Below are 17,246 nucleotides of genomic sequence, written 5' to 3' on the forward strand. Positions count from 1 at the left end.
TGTTTTTTGTACCGGCAGCACAATTAGCTGGTAGTTTAAAAAGCAAGAAGATTCACACCTACAGCCAAGATTGAAATAAACACACAACTCCAGTCCTTAAAAGAATCTTATTTTAATAAATCTACAAAATTGTAGACTTTTTTCAATATGATTTTTAGAAAGTACAGTACAATTTAAGTAGATCTGTTTAGAGTGTTATTTACAATTGTTCCTTTTTTCTTTAGTTTTTTTTTTCTTTTTTCAAAATGTAACAACCTTCTTCTACCTAATCACCTCGCAAATGACAATTACATGAACGTGGGAATAAAAAGAACTGGAAATGATATCCATGACAGCAATTTCAACACAAGATCAGGACTGATCTGCTGCTTGGAGCAACATTAAGGGAATAAATGCAGCTTGCAAAACTGATGGAACTTAAGGAAGCACTGACAGCCTCTATCACATCCTACTTTTAAAAATGTTTTCCAATCCACATAATTCTGACTCGAGAGAAGGCACTCAACTTTCAGTAAAGAATCAAGGTGCCCTCCGGAGTGTGAAAATACAGAGTGGAAAACCAACACTGGATTGAATTATTAGACGAGTCGTCTGTACGCAAGGCCAGATCATCTACTGCATTACAGGTTAACAAAGCAAATGCACTCAGGACTGGTGAAATTTCTCACCCAATACAGTCTTTACACGTCTCTTATTAAAGAGCCCAGATTGCACAAAAGAAAACAGGAAAGCAATACAGGGGAGAGGCAGGACAAATTATGGGAATGTTTTTTAGAAATATATATATATAAAAAAACGACAAAAAAACACACTACTGCAGTCGTCGAGAAAAATATGCAGAAATACGTATAGAGGTCAAAAATGTCAACTTCATGATGCATAGATCTAAAATGACAGATCAAGTATTAGTAATTAAGACAAATGGTTGAAGATCAAAGGGCAGAGGGAACAGGGTGTCATGGACGTGGGCTGGAGGTTGGACTGGCATGATATGGAGACACAGACAAGCTCAGGATTCTTTGGGTAAAAGCAAGTGTTTTTTTCCGCAAAATGACAAAAAAGCTGCTTGTAGAGCCCCAACACAGAATAATTTTCCAACCATTCCTTTACATTAAACCCCTTCAAATGCACTCACACCCAAGGGAAACATAGAGCAGCCAACCCACCTTCTACATATTTTAGGATGTGGGTGGAAACCAGAGTACCTCAACCATCTCACAGCAACTGGAGGTAAGGCTTAAACCCAGATCACCAGGACCAATGTTGCTATGCAGCACCAACTCATGGACTCATATAGTATACCTTGATTACATGACTTGATCAAGCCAATGGAAGAACAATAATGGTTCTGAGCACCGCGCAGTGGATCAGTTCTCTCATCAGATTACAGATCCATTCATGTGAATCTAATCTATTCGCACCCGAGTGAGCGCAGCAGCACTGACAGATCTTGTTGCGTACATAATGCCACCTACAGTCCAAACCAGGAAAAGACTATATGAAGATAACGTTTAGACTTCATTTATTCCTGGGTTGGACGGCCTGGAGCATTTTACCTTCTTTCTTTTTTAAATTTCTAGTAGTTTTCAGCTTAGAGCCGGCAAGAAATAGGCGGTAGGAAATGCAGGACAATCCCGGTTTTTAAAACCAGACATGACGCTGGATAAATGTAAGTCTGGTTAATTTTTTTTTAGAAATGCCTCTAACAGCCAGCTAAATTAATGGTTATAAACAGGGGTGGGAGTTTGTGGGAGCAGTAAACACTAAAGAGGTGTTCAGTGTTACATTGACTGTTTACAAAAAAAAACCATGGAGATAAAGTTAGAAAAACCATGATCCATTAAACACTAACTTGTTAGAAACACTTCACTTTCGTTTTTTTAAAGGGACTGAAAAATATATATAATATGGATTACTTAAAAAGTTTATGTTAGGAAAATATGTATCTATCAGTTTTTATCAGTGTTGTCCTGATACTCATACGATAAAAATCTCCTTATTACTTATTTATTTAAAATGGAATGACATTACCACCTCACTACTGAAAAATGCACATACGATTTGGTAGCATTTCACTAATCGGACAGCTTTCTATGCAAACAGAGGCAGCAACCTTAAGTACATACTGTAAACTATGTATACTTATTTATTGTTACTAACTGTTTAGGCACAGTCAGGGTTGCAGTGGGTCCAGTTCCCAGTTCAGTATGGAATTTGTCAGAGTACAGACCTGTCAAAGCTCCACCACACACTTTCCACACTTTTCCTTTTTGTCTTGCCCCCTCTGCACATCCACCAGATCATCCGAAAGCTTTGTAAATGAATAAACCAGACACAAGTGGCTGTGACTCAGGATTGGTCAATCGAGAGAAAAGCTAGGGTCCACTCTGTCAACATGACGATATTAAAATGCCGTCCAGAAAATAAATCAAAACATGAACTTATTCATTGGTCAGGGTCACAGTAAATGTGAAACCCTTTCTAGTAAGCAATGGGGCAGGAACTGGACCAGGTGCCAGTGCTTTAAAGAATCACACACTTACTTATATCCCGAGGGCAATTTAGAGTAGCCAATCCAACTAGTGGCATGTTCTCTTGGAAATGGAAGAAAAATAAAATGCCCACAGGTCACAGGGTAAACATGCCAAACTCCACAGACAGTAACCAAAGACTATCGACACGACAAGGGCGAGTTGTGAGGAGAGCAAAAAAGAAAAAACCCCAAAACAAACAAAGCAGCAAAGCGATGAACAAAATAAAATATTTGATATTTGTCCGTGAAATGAGAGAATACAAAAGGAATGATTGTGAATAACTGGCTCAACATGTCAGATCAAATGGATTTTGGCAGCGGTGCACTTATCAAAACCCTTTAAGAGGTGCAAGTAATTATTGCTGCAACTCGGACACGTTTCCCACTTTGCTCTTGAACCTTAAGTGGAAAAACAACGAGCATGGCTTCATCAGGAAAAAAAACTGGAAGAGACGGTGTCGCCAGTGATTCAGTGGAAGCAGATTAGAGGAGCAGAGCTGATCCCAACTGTGTCAGGGCTGGATGAAGATTAATGCAGAAAAAAGCAAGAGTAAAGAGAAAGTAAAAGAGAGAGAGAGAGAGAGATCCAGGGAGGAAGGGTAGAGAGAAATAGAAGTGCTAAAATCAGGAGCACAGTCCAGTTGAGTCCAGCCCCAGGAATGGTGGACGGTAAGGCCTTTGTCTTCACAGTAGAACACAGCGGAAGAAACTGCTCTTTTTCTGTTGCTCAGTGGTGATCTTCACTCCGTGACTGCTGCCCTGTGGATTGTTGCCCTCCTGCAAGAAAAAACACAAAGGGTTTAAATTTAAGAATAAAAGCAATTGTCTAAGTAACTGTGTAAACTGTGCATTTAAATTCTAATTTTATAACAGCTAATGAGTAAAATGAATCATACCAGTTTCGTATCCATCTTTGCTTTGATGTCTCTGGCGAGTGTTAAGAATGCCTGAAAGCAGAAAACGGGACAGTACATACAGTAACGGTTTATGTTCAACATTTTTGTTCTCACCCTGACAGACGTACATTGATATTTACCATATTTTCTGGACTATAAAAGCAGTTTCTAATTTATCAGATTTGTTGCTATGCATGATGCCTGTCTGCTGGTGCTTGTGGGCATTTCTAGGATGCTTTTGTGTGTTTGGTAACGGGGAACCAGTTGTTTTGGAAATCAAAGATAGCAGCAAAGATAGTGGTGGGAATAGTCCAACAAACAAATGTTCATGTGTCTTGATTCTCTATGTCTGGGGGAAACAAGGTATTTATTATTTATTTAGTATTTATTATTACAACTGATAAAGACTAAATGACATCTTTAACAACTTTAACATTTTAAAGTCTAATTCATTTGTTTACGGACCTGCATGTTTCATGCAAGGCATCAAGGGTGAATGAACATCATGAGTGATGAATATTTCTTATTATATAAAAAAAAAAAAAAAAAAGTTTTTTTAATGTATTCACTGCAGATTCTAAGTGTAAGCTGATTAATGACCTTTTTTCTAAGGGAATTAATAAATTAATAATTTTATTTTCTCAGTGCAGACAGAATTTAGTGATATACTACACTAGTAACTTATAGTCCAGAAAACACAGCAAGCAAGTTACATCCGTGCACATCCACAATTAACTGCGCTAAATGTTACTCACGTTCTCCACGTTGATGTTCGCCTTCGCACTCGTCTCCATGAACTTGATGCCATACTCTAACGCCAACTGAAAAAAGAATGAACCACTTTCATGAATAATCGTGTTGGGTAAAACAAATTACTTTTATTCATAAAACCAATTTTCTTTCTGGGAGGTTAGGTCACATTTAACCAATTCTTGACTTTAAATGGACTTAATGAGGTAGCTACATTTAATTTGTCAATTACAGGACTATTGAAGTCACAAGCACATTAGTAATTTGATTGCAGGGAAATTCTTTAAATGATTAGGAAAGAATTAATCTAGTCATATCCAGTTGGCACCCCCTAAGACATGGATGACAATGTCTAGTGAGCCCTGCATAAATGAAAAATTGAAGGTCATGTTTTGCTCAGAATGAAAAAAACAAAAACAGAATGATAATTATTTAAACAGGAAACGAGGAGCTCATCAGATATCTCACCTTTTCCCCTCTCTCTTTGGATACTTGTCGCTTGTCATTGATGTCACATTTGTTCCCCAAAATCATCTTCTCAACATCTGCTGATGCATGCTGGGTAAAATCCCAAAAAAGGCACACAGTGTTAGGGTGTGTTCAGTCATAATGTATAATGCACAATGATCTATCCAGTCAGTATTTCTCACCTCTTCTATGTTTCTGATCCAGTTCTTGATGTTGTCAAAGGATTTCTCATTGGTGATGTCATATACCAGCATAATGCCCTGTGTGTGGATCACAATATCAGCTCATGACTCGACGCATACATGAGTGTGTTTCAGTGTTATTTATATAGGTTATGTTTAAAAGATTGTGTTTGAGTGTTTTTGAGAGCTAACTCACCATAGCTCCTCTGTAATATGCCGTCGTGATTGTTCGGAACCTCTCCTGTCCTGCTGTGTCCCTAAACAAATGCAAATTAAAATTAGGCAGGCAGTGACCAAAAATGCAAATTGGCATGTACAGTTAGGTTTAAAAGGAACCTGAAAGTTCAAGTATTGCCTTTGATAAGGTTGGAAGAACAGGAACATACCATATCTGTAACTTGATCTTCTTTCCATCTAACTCTATTGTCCTAATCTTGAAATCAATACCTGCAGGACAAGCACATCAATCAGGAGTGAAGGATAAACATTCAGCAAGTGGATTTAACAATAACACTTCTTTCTAAAGTTGTAAAAAATAAAAAAAAGTCAAGTGGCTGGTATTCACGTCATCTAAAATTAATGATCTGTTTGGCTGATTATGCGTAATAAAACAAATGCTAAGCTTTAAATAAGACTAAACAGATGGATGGAGACTATGTTTATACATAATGGCGACCTCCAATTATTCTGCATACTTCACATTTGCAGTTAAAGTTTACATACACAAGTAAGGGGCACGTATAATGTGGCTATTTCAATGATTGTGGCTAATGTTATTTTTAGGTGCTGTATGATTTCAACACATCTGTTCTGTCCATCCAAACAATGGTTTGAATTCTTTCGTAAGTTTGTGGGCTTTCCAGGCATAAAAAGGGTCAAACATATACATGCACAAACTTACATTATTAATTTGGTGAAGTATAACGTTTCAATAATTACAATTATTTAGTGTGTTTAGGAATTATATGCACCCACTCAAAGAAATGGAATAGTGATTTCATGCCAAGGTGAGAGTGAAAACCCAAACTGAAAAGGACAATGCCTGGATGGTTAGATGTAATCCAATTACCGAACATAAAAATAATATTAATAACAGGACTGTCATGAATGAGAAGCTGCTGGAATATGTGCAAGACCCTCCACAGTCAAGAAAGTGTTACATTGCCATGTGATTTGATAGCTGCTTAACATGGGAAAAAATGTTCATAAGAAAAAAAAACTATTATGTTTAAACAGAAAAACAACAATATTTAGAGCAAGACCACTGGAAAATGTTAATATAAATCTATTATAAACCATAGTTATCATCATGATGATTTGAAAATGTGATTGAACATTTCATTGGATTTCCTTTAGAGCTGTCCTGTTACAAAGAATCAACAAATCCCTGCCATGCAGAAAACAGGATTTTCTTAGCTTAAGGGTACAACAATGTGTTAGAATATATTTCTTTTATTGTATCTTTAGTTAACTTTATAGCCATGAGTTATATTACAACCGTGTGTATGTGTTCGCACCCTGGAACTTGTGCCATCAACTTCTCCCGAACTCAGCAACGAACCGGGCTCAGTAAAGAAACCTTTATCAACTGGTGGAGAATATTCCATAAAAGCCTAAATCTATTACAATGTACTAATGGTACAAAATGTGTACTCTTAAAGATACTATCCAGCAACTTAACCTTTTCAACATCTCAGGCAAGGCTTCAAAATTGCTGTGCACCACTGTATCCTCAAAACCTTGTTTGTTTATTAGGATTTTAACGTCATGTTTTACACTTTGGTTACATTCATGACAGGAACGGTAGCTACTCATCACACAAGGTTATATCGAACACAGTCTTGGACAGTTTAGTATCTCCAATTCACCTCACTTGCACGTCTTTGGACTGTGGGAGGAAACCAGAGCACCCGGAGGAAACCCACGCGGACACTGGGAGAACATGCAAACTCCACACAGAAAAGGACCCACAAAAAGAAATGTTTGTACGTTGTGCTAAATTTACTGAGACCCACAAAAGACCTGATGTCTGTAATAGCTGTCAGTGTTAACTCAGCTGGGAATTAATCAAGGTGGTGAATATACAGAGAGTCGGGATGAATACTTAATAAAAAAATAAAAAAATAAATAAAACTAGACACATTATATCGTCTTAAGCTTGAATCGAAATACTAGTGTACTACATAGTATGGCAACACATCATTGTAGATGTAATAATTTGGCGTACTAGTGAGTACGCTAGTATGCGGTTTGGGAGTTACAGTTACGCTAACAGGTTAGCAAGCTAGCCGGTAGTCTAAATTACGACCTACGTATAAAAATACTGTTTTTTGCAATTTTGACAGTTTAAATACATTTTACTTGACTATAATAAACTATTTAATTGGTACTTTGTGTTTAAACACGAAATAAATTTACAAACTTAAGTGAGTGCTTCCTTACTTACTAGCCAGTTAGCTAGTGTGCTATAACTTCCGAAATATTGAACGGCCATTGGGGCAGCGTCGCATGCTACATACTTTCATACTGCGTAGTATGTCAGAGCAGAGTTAGACACAAACTGTCGCTGGGATTGTGACATACTACTTAGTATGGAAGTATGATAGTATGCACATTCAGAGGCAGGATGAGAATTTAGCTAAGAAGCTAACGATGAGTCGAACAATGAGAATACAAATAGTGATGTTGTAAACGAATTTGAAATCTTGACTGTGATAACACTGAAACGGAGTTAGGGTAAATAAGAAATAACGATTTGAACTTGTAAGCACATACTGGTTTTAAAGATAGGAAGTTACAGGCTAGCGCTAGCTATAAATCGAAATTAACTGTCTGACACACAGCTAGAGCTGCGTCCTAACACGCATACAACCCGCACTAAATATTAAGTCAAAAATAACAACATCGCATTGATTTCCTGACTGAATTGGTAGTATGCGCTTTAGGACGCAGCTCTAGCTATGTGTCAGACAACTAACAAACGCAGATGATACTGATGACACAATTAAGGATAAAAACCCACCTATTGTTGATATAAAAGTGGAGTTAAAGGCATCTTCTGAGAATCTGAACAACACACAGGTCTTCCCGACTCCCGAATCTCCAATCAACAGCAGTTTAAACAAATAATCGTACGTTTTCGCCATACTTGTTAATTTGCGGAAATCCCGCCCGGCAAATGTGCTCACAACGCCGCGTAGACACAGAGCAAAGAGCGCTCCCCGGGCTGACTCACGGGCCGCGTCCAGTATCACCTACTGGCTCTCTGCATAGGGTTCCTAAATAGTGCGCATTCTGTGCATAATAGTGACCTTTCTAGCACACTCCTAAGCACACTATTATACGAATTGGGACGTAACAAGAACCTGATTATTGAGTGACATCTTGCTAGAGACCAAGCCCCAGGTCTGGCAAAGCTTCATGTAGGACAGGAGAAGCGTGAGGTTAGGCGGAACTGGACTCACAAAAAGCTAGTTTATGTTTATACACAGGAAGCTGAGGGGAAGTACAACGTTTATAGTCAGTGTGCGTTGTATTAATGTCAACTTATGTAAAAGCTTGTAATGGTACACCATGAAGCATGTGATATTCTGTACCACCACCCAAACTCCCTCTACTAATCAAACTTTACTGACCAAAGTAAAGTTTTTTTTTCCCAACAAAAAGAACAGTATCTTATGTGATCTGTCTTTACAGTTTTAGCTTAATTATTGCCTTAATAAAGGTACTAATAATGAATGACAAAGTGTTTATCACTAAAATGTTTTCCCTATACCTTAAAATGACTTAATTCAGATATCTACATAAACATTGTACCTACGTTTTATTTAACGTTTATGTTCTGTCAGTCTATCTTCCAATTAAGCCCGTTATTCACAAGAAACTTGAAACAAGCTTGAAACATCTGATAGTAAGAACTATTGTAAACACTGAATTAATCCATGTATTATCAGTCCTGATTAAGCTTCTATTCGTTCTGAAAATGTAAAAGCAGACTTTGCATTAGTATAAAACAAGTTTAAAATAATGTAAATTAGTAAGATGTTTCCTTGAGTGGAAAAAACACATTTTTATGTGAATACTGTTGACAACTTTTAATGTCAATTCTTGTCAATTTTTGCAGATTCAAGCCGACCCTCGTGTTTCCGGAACACAGAGTAAAGAAAAGGAAAAGAAAAGGAACAGGAATTCATTAATACAGAAAACGCTCATGGATGTAGGTGGTAACGTCATTATAATATCTATGTTTGATAATCTATCGACATGTAATGTGTCAATGTGATGATAGAATGTGTGGGTGTGTATTGTAAAAAATAGAAAACATGACTCAGACAACAGCACATGACAAAAAATTACCCACAAACACACCCAAGTCTCTCTCTCTTTTCTCTCTTTCTTTCTAATAATAATAAAGCTACTAGAATGAGTGGCAAACTTTTACAAGATTCGCTAAACTATTTAAACCGAAGTTTAAATAGAAAAGAAAGGAAAGGAAAAGAAACAGTAATTGTGAAAAACTTTATTTTTTAAATGACATTTATTAATCATTTAAGTGTTCACTTTGGAAATAAGGCCAGACTGTAGTTAAGACAGAAATTCCAGGTGCAGTTACAGAAATGAAAACAAAAGAGAAAAGAAGCCAATGAGAAGCCAAGTGTCGAATAGCTAAGACATTAGTTTATGCAGCATGTTATTAAGTTAGGAGCAATGCCTGAGTTATTACTGTCACTTCTGAATGACTCAGCAGCACCTGAATTACGTGACATGCATATTTCATAATGAAAGATTCAGATAAGCAGTTAAAGGTAGTTTTCTTTATCATATCTGGCACTGGTGACATGAGAGATACGGACAGTTTCGTCTATAAGGAGGTCATGTCATTCAGAGCATGATCCAGCTCCTCAGTAATTGCCTTGAATCTCATCTTCTGAGAATATACTTCATCTGTAGGTCAGAGGTCAAGGGCACAGACGAGAGGAGTTTCAGCAACAGGAGAAAAAGGACATGTGAAGAAAAGAATAAGTGGAGACTTTAGGACATGGAAAAAGGAGGTGTGACAGTAAAACTTATGCAAGAAGGCAAATAGAAACTGAAACAAAAAATGATTGCAGTGTCTGATTCAAGTATGGGGGTGGGTGATGTGTCCAACTGTCTGGGCCAGATTAATGCTCATGTTTTTTTTCTTTTCATTTTTCATTGCTATGTCTTCATTTTCACTTGGTTAGCTGGGAGTCTTGTGTGTATGAAATCTCACTTTCTTTTTAGGTTTATTGATGAAGCAGTGGTTTACAGCAAACTACAATAAATAACCAGCTCACCACTGTATATCATCATACCTTCCAGCCCTGATTATGAATATCAGTAAAAAGCTGATCCTCATAGTGCTAAATGTTTAGCAAACACCACAAATCTAGTGAACAGCCACTTCAGTGTCTTTCTTTTTGGTATTTGCACTATTCCAACTTTGTGCTTCAACGAGTCTTTCTGAGCGCCTAATCTCAGAACTTTTATCAAGATAAAATGTCACTGTGATGAGGTACAAGCAATCAAAGGTTAAATTCCAACAATTTCCTGCCCTGTGTCTGCTGACATCACTGATTAGGATTGTTAAAGCAAGTCAATTAATTTCACATTAAGTTTGAGCAAAATTGTCTGTGAAGTGCTGAGAAAAACAGTAAATTCACTTTATAAAAAGGAAAAGGTTTAAACTGTTTTAAATATCTAGTATGAAGGTGCCTAAAACTGAAAATCTAACAAATTATATTGTAATATTCAGTCAAATACTGACTGTGAGTACTTGTGAATTTGTGTATCACAGTAGTAAATACCGTGTAATAAGAACATGGTGGACGCATCACCTAGCCCTTCTGTTACTAATGATTTTACTGTGTAAATGTGATCAGATCTGAAGGGAAAAGAGTCCGTGAGTGAATCATGAGTGGACAGGTTCTTACCCTCAATTTCATCAGTGGTCTTTTCCAGTTTAGCCACGGTTTTCTCTGCAAACTCACAACGCGTCTCTGCCTGCAGTCAAAAAAATGATGAAGTCATTAGCACAAGTGACTTCAAGTGACATTAAGCTCATAAAAAACCCCAAATCATTTTCAGATCATAGCCACTCACCTCTTTGAGTTTCTCGTCAAGCACCCTGATTTCTTCTTCGTACTTGTCTTCTTTGTCTGAGTACTGCAAGGAGACAAATAATCGAGAGATCAGGTAATACAACTCATACAGCAAATGTTGAACATAATAATAAGATACATTATACATTCAGAAACATAAAAAAAAAACAATTTACCTTTTCTGCTTGAGCCTCGAGTGACTTCAGGGTGTTGGTTACATTTTTTAGTTCTTCCTCCAGGTCACCACTTTTACTGTAGAGTGGACATAAAAAGAAATTTTTAATTATCTGAAAACAAAGCTCTCAAGTCTCACATATTGGGATTGGATCCCATGGTCACACAATACATCTCTCAGTAACATTTAGTGACAGTATTATGTTGCCATAATCAGTCATTTAAAAAAAAACATATAGTAAAACTATTAACATACAATGTTTACCGGAAAAATTACTGTAACTTACCCAGCTATGCAAAAGTGGTAAGGCAAAGTCAATGAACGTACCTTACTAAATGAAAACAATGCAGCAAATATACATATACATATGTTCCTGTGCCTAAATGGATGTCAATATATGTTCCAAAATCTAGTGGAAAGCATTTCCAAAAAGGAAATGAGAACAATCATTTACTTTTTAATCCCTTGATTTTAAATGTAATCAGTGTTCAGATTTCCAGACACTTTTACCATGTCATTTGTGAATGCTGGGAGAGAAATTTATACGTACAGTTCAGCGATTTCTGCTCTCTCCTCTGCTCTCTCCAGGTCACCCTCAATAATCACCAGCTTACGAGCCACCTGCAGTAACACAAGTGCGCAAGGCACAAGTATTTAACTATATAACTATGTATATGTGCATATTTATTTATAAAGGTAAAATCAGTCAAGTTTTATATGTTAATTCTATTAATAACAACATAAAAAATTATTTTGCACCTCATCGTATTTGCGGTCAGAGTCTTCAGCGATGTGTTTGGCCTCCTTAAGCTGAACCTCCTGAAGCTGCATCTTCTCCTCGTCCTTAGAGGCACGATTCTCTATGACCTTCATACATCTACAGACACACACACACAAACAGAGATTTTACCCCCACTGTACACAATATACCTCATTACACCAAAAACCTTATGCCATCACACCAAAAACACTAGAAAGGCGAAGAAAAACCTCATATGACAGCAAAGGACCTGATGGAAAAATTAACTCACCAGTGCGCCATTGTACTCTGCAGTACTGCAGGTACAAATATGGCCAGTTTTATAATATGTATTTTGACCAGGTTTCCCAAAACTTTGGATAAAACTGTTTTTGACAAGATTGGCGGTGACATTAATGTGTGATTGGTAACCTTTCGCTTTCATCAGCTGCTTTCTCGGCTTCCTCCAGTTTCTGGAGTGCGGTGGCAAGTCTTTCTTGAGCTCGGTCCAACTCCTCCTCAATTAGCTGAATCCTGCGGTTCAGAGCAGCCACTTCGTTCTCAGCCTACACACACACACACACACACAAACACAGTGTTTTTTTAATTGAAGGTACAGTCATTAATTTTAGCTGAAGTAAATGGTTTTGGAATGCCACTTTAAACAAACCCTGAACCTCAGTTTTTCCATAAATGCTGTAACTACAAAATAGATGCACAAAGATTAAAGCCTCAATAAAAAGCAACATTGTGGCAACCAGAAATTGCCAGTAAATAGAGAGTATCCCTTTTGTACTTGGCTGGATGCTGCTCTTATACTTAGAGCCTAGAATATCAAACACACACTTGAAAGTGCCTCGTTCTGATTGTCTCTTTATTACATATTTTTTGTGCTAAATGATTTCAGATCATTAAACAAAAGATATTACACTAACACATTTTTCCTTTTCTGGAAAATAAAGAAAGTATGTGGTCTTTCCATGTTTTTTCTGTTGATGTAGTAGTTTTCGCTAGTTACTTTGGTTTCCACCTGCCTTCTAAAACATGCTGAAGGTGGATTGGCCATCTATGTGTAAGTGAATGGGTAAATGAATAGGTGTGTGTCACCCAGCTATGATATAGCATAATATTCACATTATTACATAAATAAATGAAGCTAAAAGGTATACTTATTTAGTTATTCATAATTAACAGTCCAAAAAGGCCTAATTTACTAAATAATAGTACAAAATAATATTACTAAATCATTCTTGGTAAATATAATTTACCAGTTATTTAAATACTAACTTTTGCTATTAATTGTTGTTATTCTAATAACAACCACTTTAGAAAGTCTGAATAAATACACATTAAATATTGTCTGTATTTTAAAATTGTAATTGAATAACAGAGTAAGTATCACAGCCAGCAAAACACGTACAGTCCTTCTGTGTCAGAACCCACAACAATGACAGTCTCTGTTTGCTCTTCCCTAAAGGCTGGGCGTGTTAATTAAACAGAATACTGACACCGTTGTTTTAAACTAACCACAAATACAATTCATTCCTTTTTTAGCAAACGTACAATATGAATGACCCACTTACTGCACATCTGTGTGCAAAGGTGGCAATAAACATTGAACTTGTCAGACATAACCATGACAGTTTGAGTAAAAGTTAGGTAAGAACTCAAAATATTGTAACAAAGGACGGAATTATTCAGGATTAATTTTTTATCATAAATTTCTTGATGAATTTTCTAAAGTTTTGGAAAACTCTAGGTTTTCCTAATAGTGTGTTAATATTAATGACTTAGTAGGGTGTCTAAACCTTTGCAGATGCCACAATTACTATTTGTTTGATAAAGTAAATGTGCATTCATGTTTAAAAAAAATAAACCTACACTGCTTAACATAATGACAGAAAAGAATAATTGTGGATTTAGGACTGGTTTAGCTTGGTGACATCGTCGTCACGCTGTGTGTGATTGTGAAGAGAGGCAGAGTTGAACCACAGCACATGCAGCAGTTCAAATGACAGGAAGTGAAAAAGGTAAAGAGTGTAGCCGGCTTCATACTTCCCGTGGACACCGTTTCCAGGAAGAGGACAACATTAGTGGTCTGAAAAGCATCATTTCCGTGTTTAAAAGCCAGGCCTGCGCTCCTATCTTCTCACACAGGCTTATTTTAGCTGAACCTGCTGGTATGACTCAAATTCATTTGAATGTTTTATTACACAGATCACAGATTTTAACTTCATCTGTTCTCAAAAGGTTTTAGGCCTGGTGCAGTCATTCAAATTTAAGAATTATTAGCTCCAGAAATAGAAATGAATAATCTGTAACTTAAATTAAGAAACTTTGGTCCTCAAACAGGCTACGATAAATGATTGAACATAGTTTTATGTGAACTATAAATTTTGTAACTTTTTTTTTGTATTTGTAATACTGTATAAAATAAACAGGTTTGAGTCTCAGCAGTGCCTGTCTGTCTGGTGGCACAGAGAACTTAATATGTTAGCCACCTGGCATGGAATTAGTGGCATGCCAACAGGTGGCATGAAGATGCAGTTGACTGACAGTATTTCCCAGTTTGTCTCTGCACCCTACAGAGGAATTTACGTTGAATGCAACCACAGTCAATTGGTGGAGTGGCTATATATATATATATATATATATATATATATATATATATTTGTACATGGCTAGTATTTGGCTATCTGAACACATCTGTATGTGTTCTGTCATCTGTTCTTGAGCTGAAGCTGCAGCAAAATTGATTTTTGGAGCTGGCCAAGGGTTCATTCCCAGTGTCTGATTTAAAGCAGCACTTTAAAGCAGGGAAGAATGTCCATCCAAACAAAGTCATAATAATAAGAAATAAATGTACTTTTTATAGCAGCAGTGATTTTTGGCTGAAGTGCACCGATGTTCTGGTACTTACATCAGTGGCCTTCTTCTCGGACAGTTCCAGTTTCTCCTCGGCATCTTTGACAGACTCTGAGTACTTGTCCAGTTCATCCTCTGTTCCCTTCAGCTTCTTCTGCTGTGCCAGCAGTTCATCCTCTAACTAATACACACACAATAGAAGTACAATAAAATTTCATACTACATTCACTTTATATTGGATGACAAGAGTTGACCTCTGTTTATTTGAAATACTAAGTGGAAAAAAACAGGACTGGCTTCACAAAAACTGGTCACCGTTTGCTCTATCCAAGTACTCCAAGTACTTGGAGTACTTTTTTTACCTCATTTAAAAAAAGAAAACTGGCACTTTACTTTTGTTGTCAGTGCGAGCAGTCATGTAAATTTAATGTTTTATACTAAACTCAGGACACTCAGGTTCCCAACTTCCCTAGTATAAATATTCAGCTGTAAAAGGTGTTTTCTTTGTTTTTTTTCTAATCTAAAGTTGACAATTATGAGCTTTGAGCTTTAGTTATAGGCACTCAATTACTGTGTATAGTTATCACAAGTAAATGATGGTAAAATTTTTGGATGGTAACATAGTTTTTTGGATGCAAGCCATTTACCAAGGGGGTCTTCTTTTTTTAATTGTGAGTAGTCTAGCAGAAATATTTAAAAAAAGGCCCACATTTCTTTTCCAGATGCTGTTTTCTTATGATATTTAAACTGTTTTACAAATTCAGATTATCATGCATTTAAAATTGTGCAACTCTTTGCGATAGTAGGAACACTTTTTCACTAGTGCTGCTTTAACATGTATAATCTTTATGTATATTTAAAATGCTTTCTTGCTATCCCTGCAGGTCAATGCGCTGAGATCTGACTTAATGACTAAATGTTTACACGTTGATCTTTCCAGAGAGTTCGACTACAAAGTGAATGACGGCCAAGCGTATTTATAGTATCCAGTCATAAAAGGGCTGTATTAAAACTCCAGATATTTTAAGCCAGAACCATCAACACCCAGATGATTAGCAAGCCGTAATACAGTAACTTCTCTCAGTTGAACTATAGCTGTCTCAGCTGTAGTTTAGATGCTGATACTTCTGGCAGTACCAGACCAGCAATCACTGGCATGTACAAGTGTAATTAAAGCCAATGCAGTTTTTTCAACGGAGCTGAGTCTGACGTAAAGCTGCATCTGCTTCATCGGATGAAATTTTAGATACAGAGTTCTTATTCATTTGGAATCTGAATTTGATCATTAGGTTTTAAAACATTTTAAAGAAAATTGCTCAGTCCAGTCAACTTCCCTCCTTCAAGCCCAGCCAACTGTGCCTGTCCGGTCTCCCGGCCAGGTCGATAGCACCACCTGGGAGTCAGACTTAAGAACTTAAGGTCTCAGTGGTGGTGGGCTTGTGCATTAGACTGCTGCATCACCTGAGTGCCCACAAATTATTTTAACGTAATTTAATAGGCAAAAGCGCCTCCAATTAAAAAATGATCACCCAATCATCTATACATTCAATTATCAATCGATCAATCAATGAATCAATCATGCATCCTTCTGACCTTTTACCTAACCAACCATCCATCCGTCTGTCCATCCATCCATCCAACCATTGAGTCTCCATATCTTACCAGTTTGCACTTGTCCTCTGCTACCTTCTTGTCGGTCTCAGCCTGCTCAGCACGATCAAAGGCATTCTCCTTATCCAACTTTAGCATTTGCATTTTCTTCTTGATGGCCTCCATCTTGTTGTTTTTGGTTCGACTGTCTTAGAAAGAAACTGTAAGAATGCTAAATGTTCAGAGTCAGGACCACTGGTTCCTTCAGAGGTTGATGGAGAGTCTCACAAGGAGGTCAAGACCACCCGTTAAGACAGAGAGGATGGACAGCAAAGAGAGAGAGAGGGAGGGAACTGGAACGGGAGTGGACTGAGCGAAATGAAACACAGCTCTCTGGTTGAAGGTTTAAACCTGAGGTATTGAAAATGAACCCCACTCACTGGTGACACCCCTCCCTGTTTATTCTCCTCAGATATGCATAGCTTCTTCTTAAACCACCCCTCACACATGGAAACACCCTCCCTACACATGAAACATTTATCCGAAGCCTTTCTTCAAGCCACCTTCCAAATTTGGATGCTACAGTCCTTTTAAACAGAGTGTATTTTAAGGGAAGGTTGTAGAGAGAATAATTAACTGACTCAGTTCTCCATCTGCTGCCTCTTCAACTAGCTGCATCTATTATCAGGTATTATTCTGTTAAGACAGAAATAGAAGCACTTATTCTTCATAATTAACTTTTAAATAATAACAATTGTTTTGAATGTTTCGTGTTGACTACTGCAATGCCAGATTTGTTTGTAGATTAGAAGAGCAGAAGAGAGTCAACAGGACCGGACAGGCACAGTTGGCTGTGTTTGAAGGAGGGAGGTTGACTGGACTACTCTTTTACCTTAATGCCATATTTGTTTGTAGATTAGGGGTGC

General features: G+C 37.2%; 2 protein-coding genes and 1 long non-coding RNA gene across 3 annotated transcripts; 1 reads left to right on the top strand and 2 right to left on the bottom strand.

Moving 5' to 3' along the window:
• Positions 1-96: 96 nt before the first annotated feature.
• Positions 97-8,006, bottom strand: rab8a (RAB8A, member RAS oncogene family). The gene is made up of 8 exons (XM_062987501.1): positions 7,852-8,006; positions 5,216-5,276; positions 5,026-5,086; positions 4,830-4,907; positions 4,648-4,737; positions 4,185-4,250; positions 3,430-3,480; positions 97-3,310 (listed from the first exon to the last, which is right to left on the bottom strand). The coding sequence occupies exons 1-8, from the start codon at positions 7,973-7,975 to the stop codon at positions 3,218-3,220; spliced, it is 624 nt and encodes a 207-aa protein (XP_062843571.1). The 5' UTR covers positions 7,976-8,006; the 3' UTR covers positions 97-3,217.
• LOC134302410 (uncharacterized) lies at positions 7,495-10,055 on the top strand. Its single transcript, XR_010007530.1, has 3 exons — positions 7,495-7,565; positions 8,953-9,045; positions 9,780-10,055. It is a non-coding gene; the product is annotated as an uncharacterized LOC134302410 (long non-coding RNA).
• Positions 9,334-16,742, bottom strand: tpm4b (tropomyosin 4b). The gene is made up of 9 exons (XM_062987500.1): positions 16,393-16,742; positions 14,786-14,911; positions 12,298-12,431; positions 11,886-12,003; positions 11,677-11,747; positions 11,128-11,203; positions 10,953-11,015; positions 10,784-10,853; positions 9,334-9,773 (listed from the first exon to the last, which is right to left on the bottom strand). The coding sequence occupies exons 1-9, from the start codon at positions 16,504-16,506 to the stop codon at positions 9,691-9,693; spliced, it is 855 nt and encodes a 284-aa protein (XP_062843570.1). The 5' UTR covers positions 16,507-16,742; the 3' UTR covers positions 9,334-9,690.
• Between the last annotated feature and the right edge of the window lie 504 nt (positions 16,743-17,246).

Source organism: Trichomycterus rosablanca, chromosome 25 (assembly GCF_030014385.1).
Source record: "Trichomycterus rosablanca isolate fTriRos1 chromosome 25, fTriRos1.hap1, whole genome shotgun sequence".
Taxonomy (NCBI): Eukaryota; Metazoa; Chordata; class Actinopteri; order Siluriformes; family Trichomycteridae; genus Trichomycterus; species Trichomycterus rosablanca.

What these genes read in the sequence shown, in the direction of transcription:
- rab8a (XM_062987501.1), bottom strand. Translation starts at nt 7,975, where the DNA reads ATGGCGAAAACGTACGATTATTTGTTTAAACTGCTGTTGATTGGAGAT. An exon ending in GGATCAGAAACATAGAAGAG is followed by an intron (nt 4,738 to 4,829) that starts GTGAGAAATACT and finishes GATTTTACCCAG; the next exon opens with CATGCATCAGCAGATGTTGA. An exon ending in CGAACATCAACGTGGAGAAC is followed by an intron (nt 3,481 to 4,184) that starts GTGAGTAACATT and finishes TTCTGCTTTCAG; the next exon opens with GCATTCTTAACACTCGCCAG.
- tpm4b (XM_062987500.1), bottom strand. Translation starts at nt 16,506, where the DNA reads ATGGAGGCCATCAAGAAGAAAATGCAAATGCTAAAGTTGGATAAGGAG. An exon ending in CAGAGGACAAGTGCAAACTG is followed by an intron (nt 14,912 to 16,392) that starts GTAAGATATGGA and finishes TGTGTGTATTAG; the next exon opens with TTAGAGGATGAACTGCTGGC. An exon ending in GACCACTGATGAAATTGAGG is followed by an intron (nt 9,774 to 10,783) that starts GTAAGAACCTGT and finishes TCTGACCTACAG; the next exon opens with ATGAAGTATATTCTCAGAAG.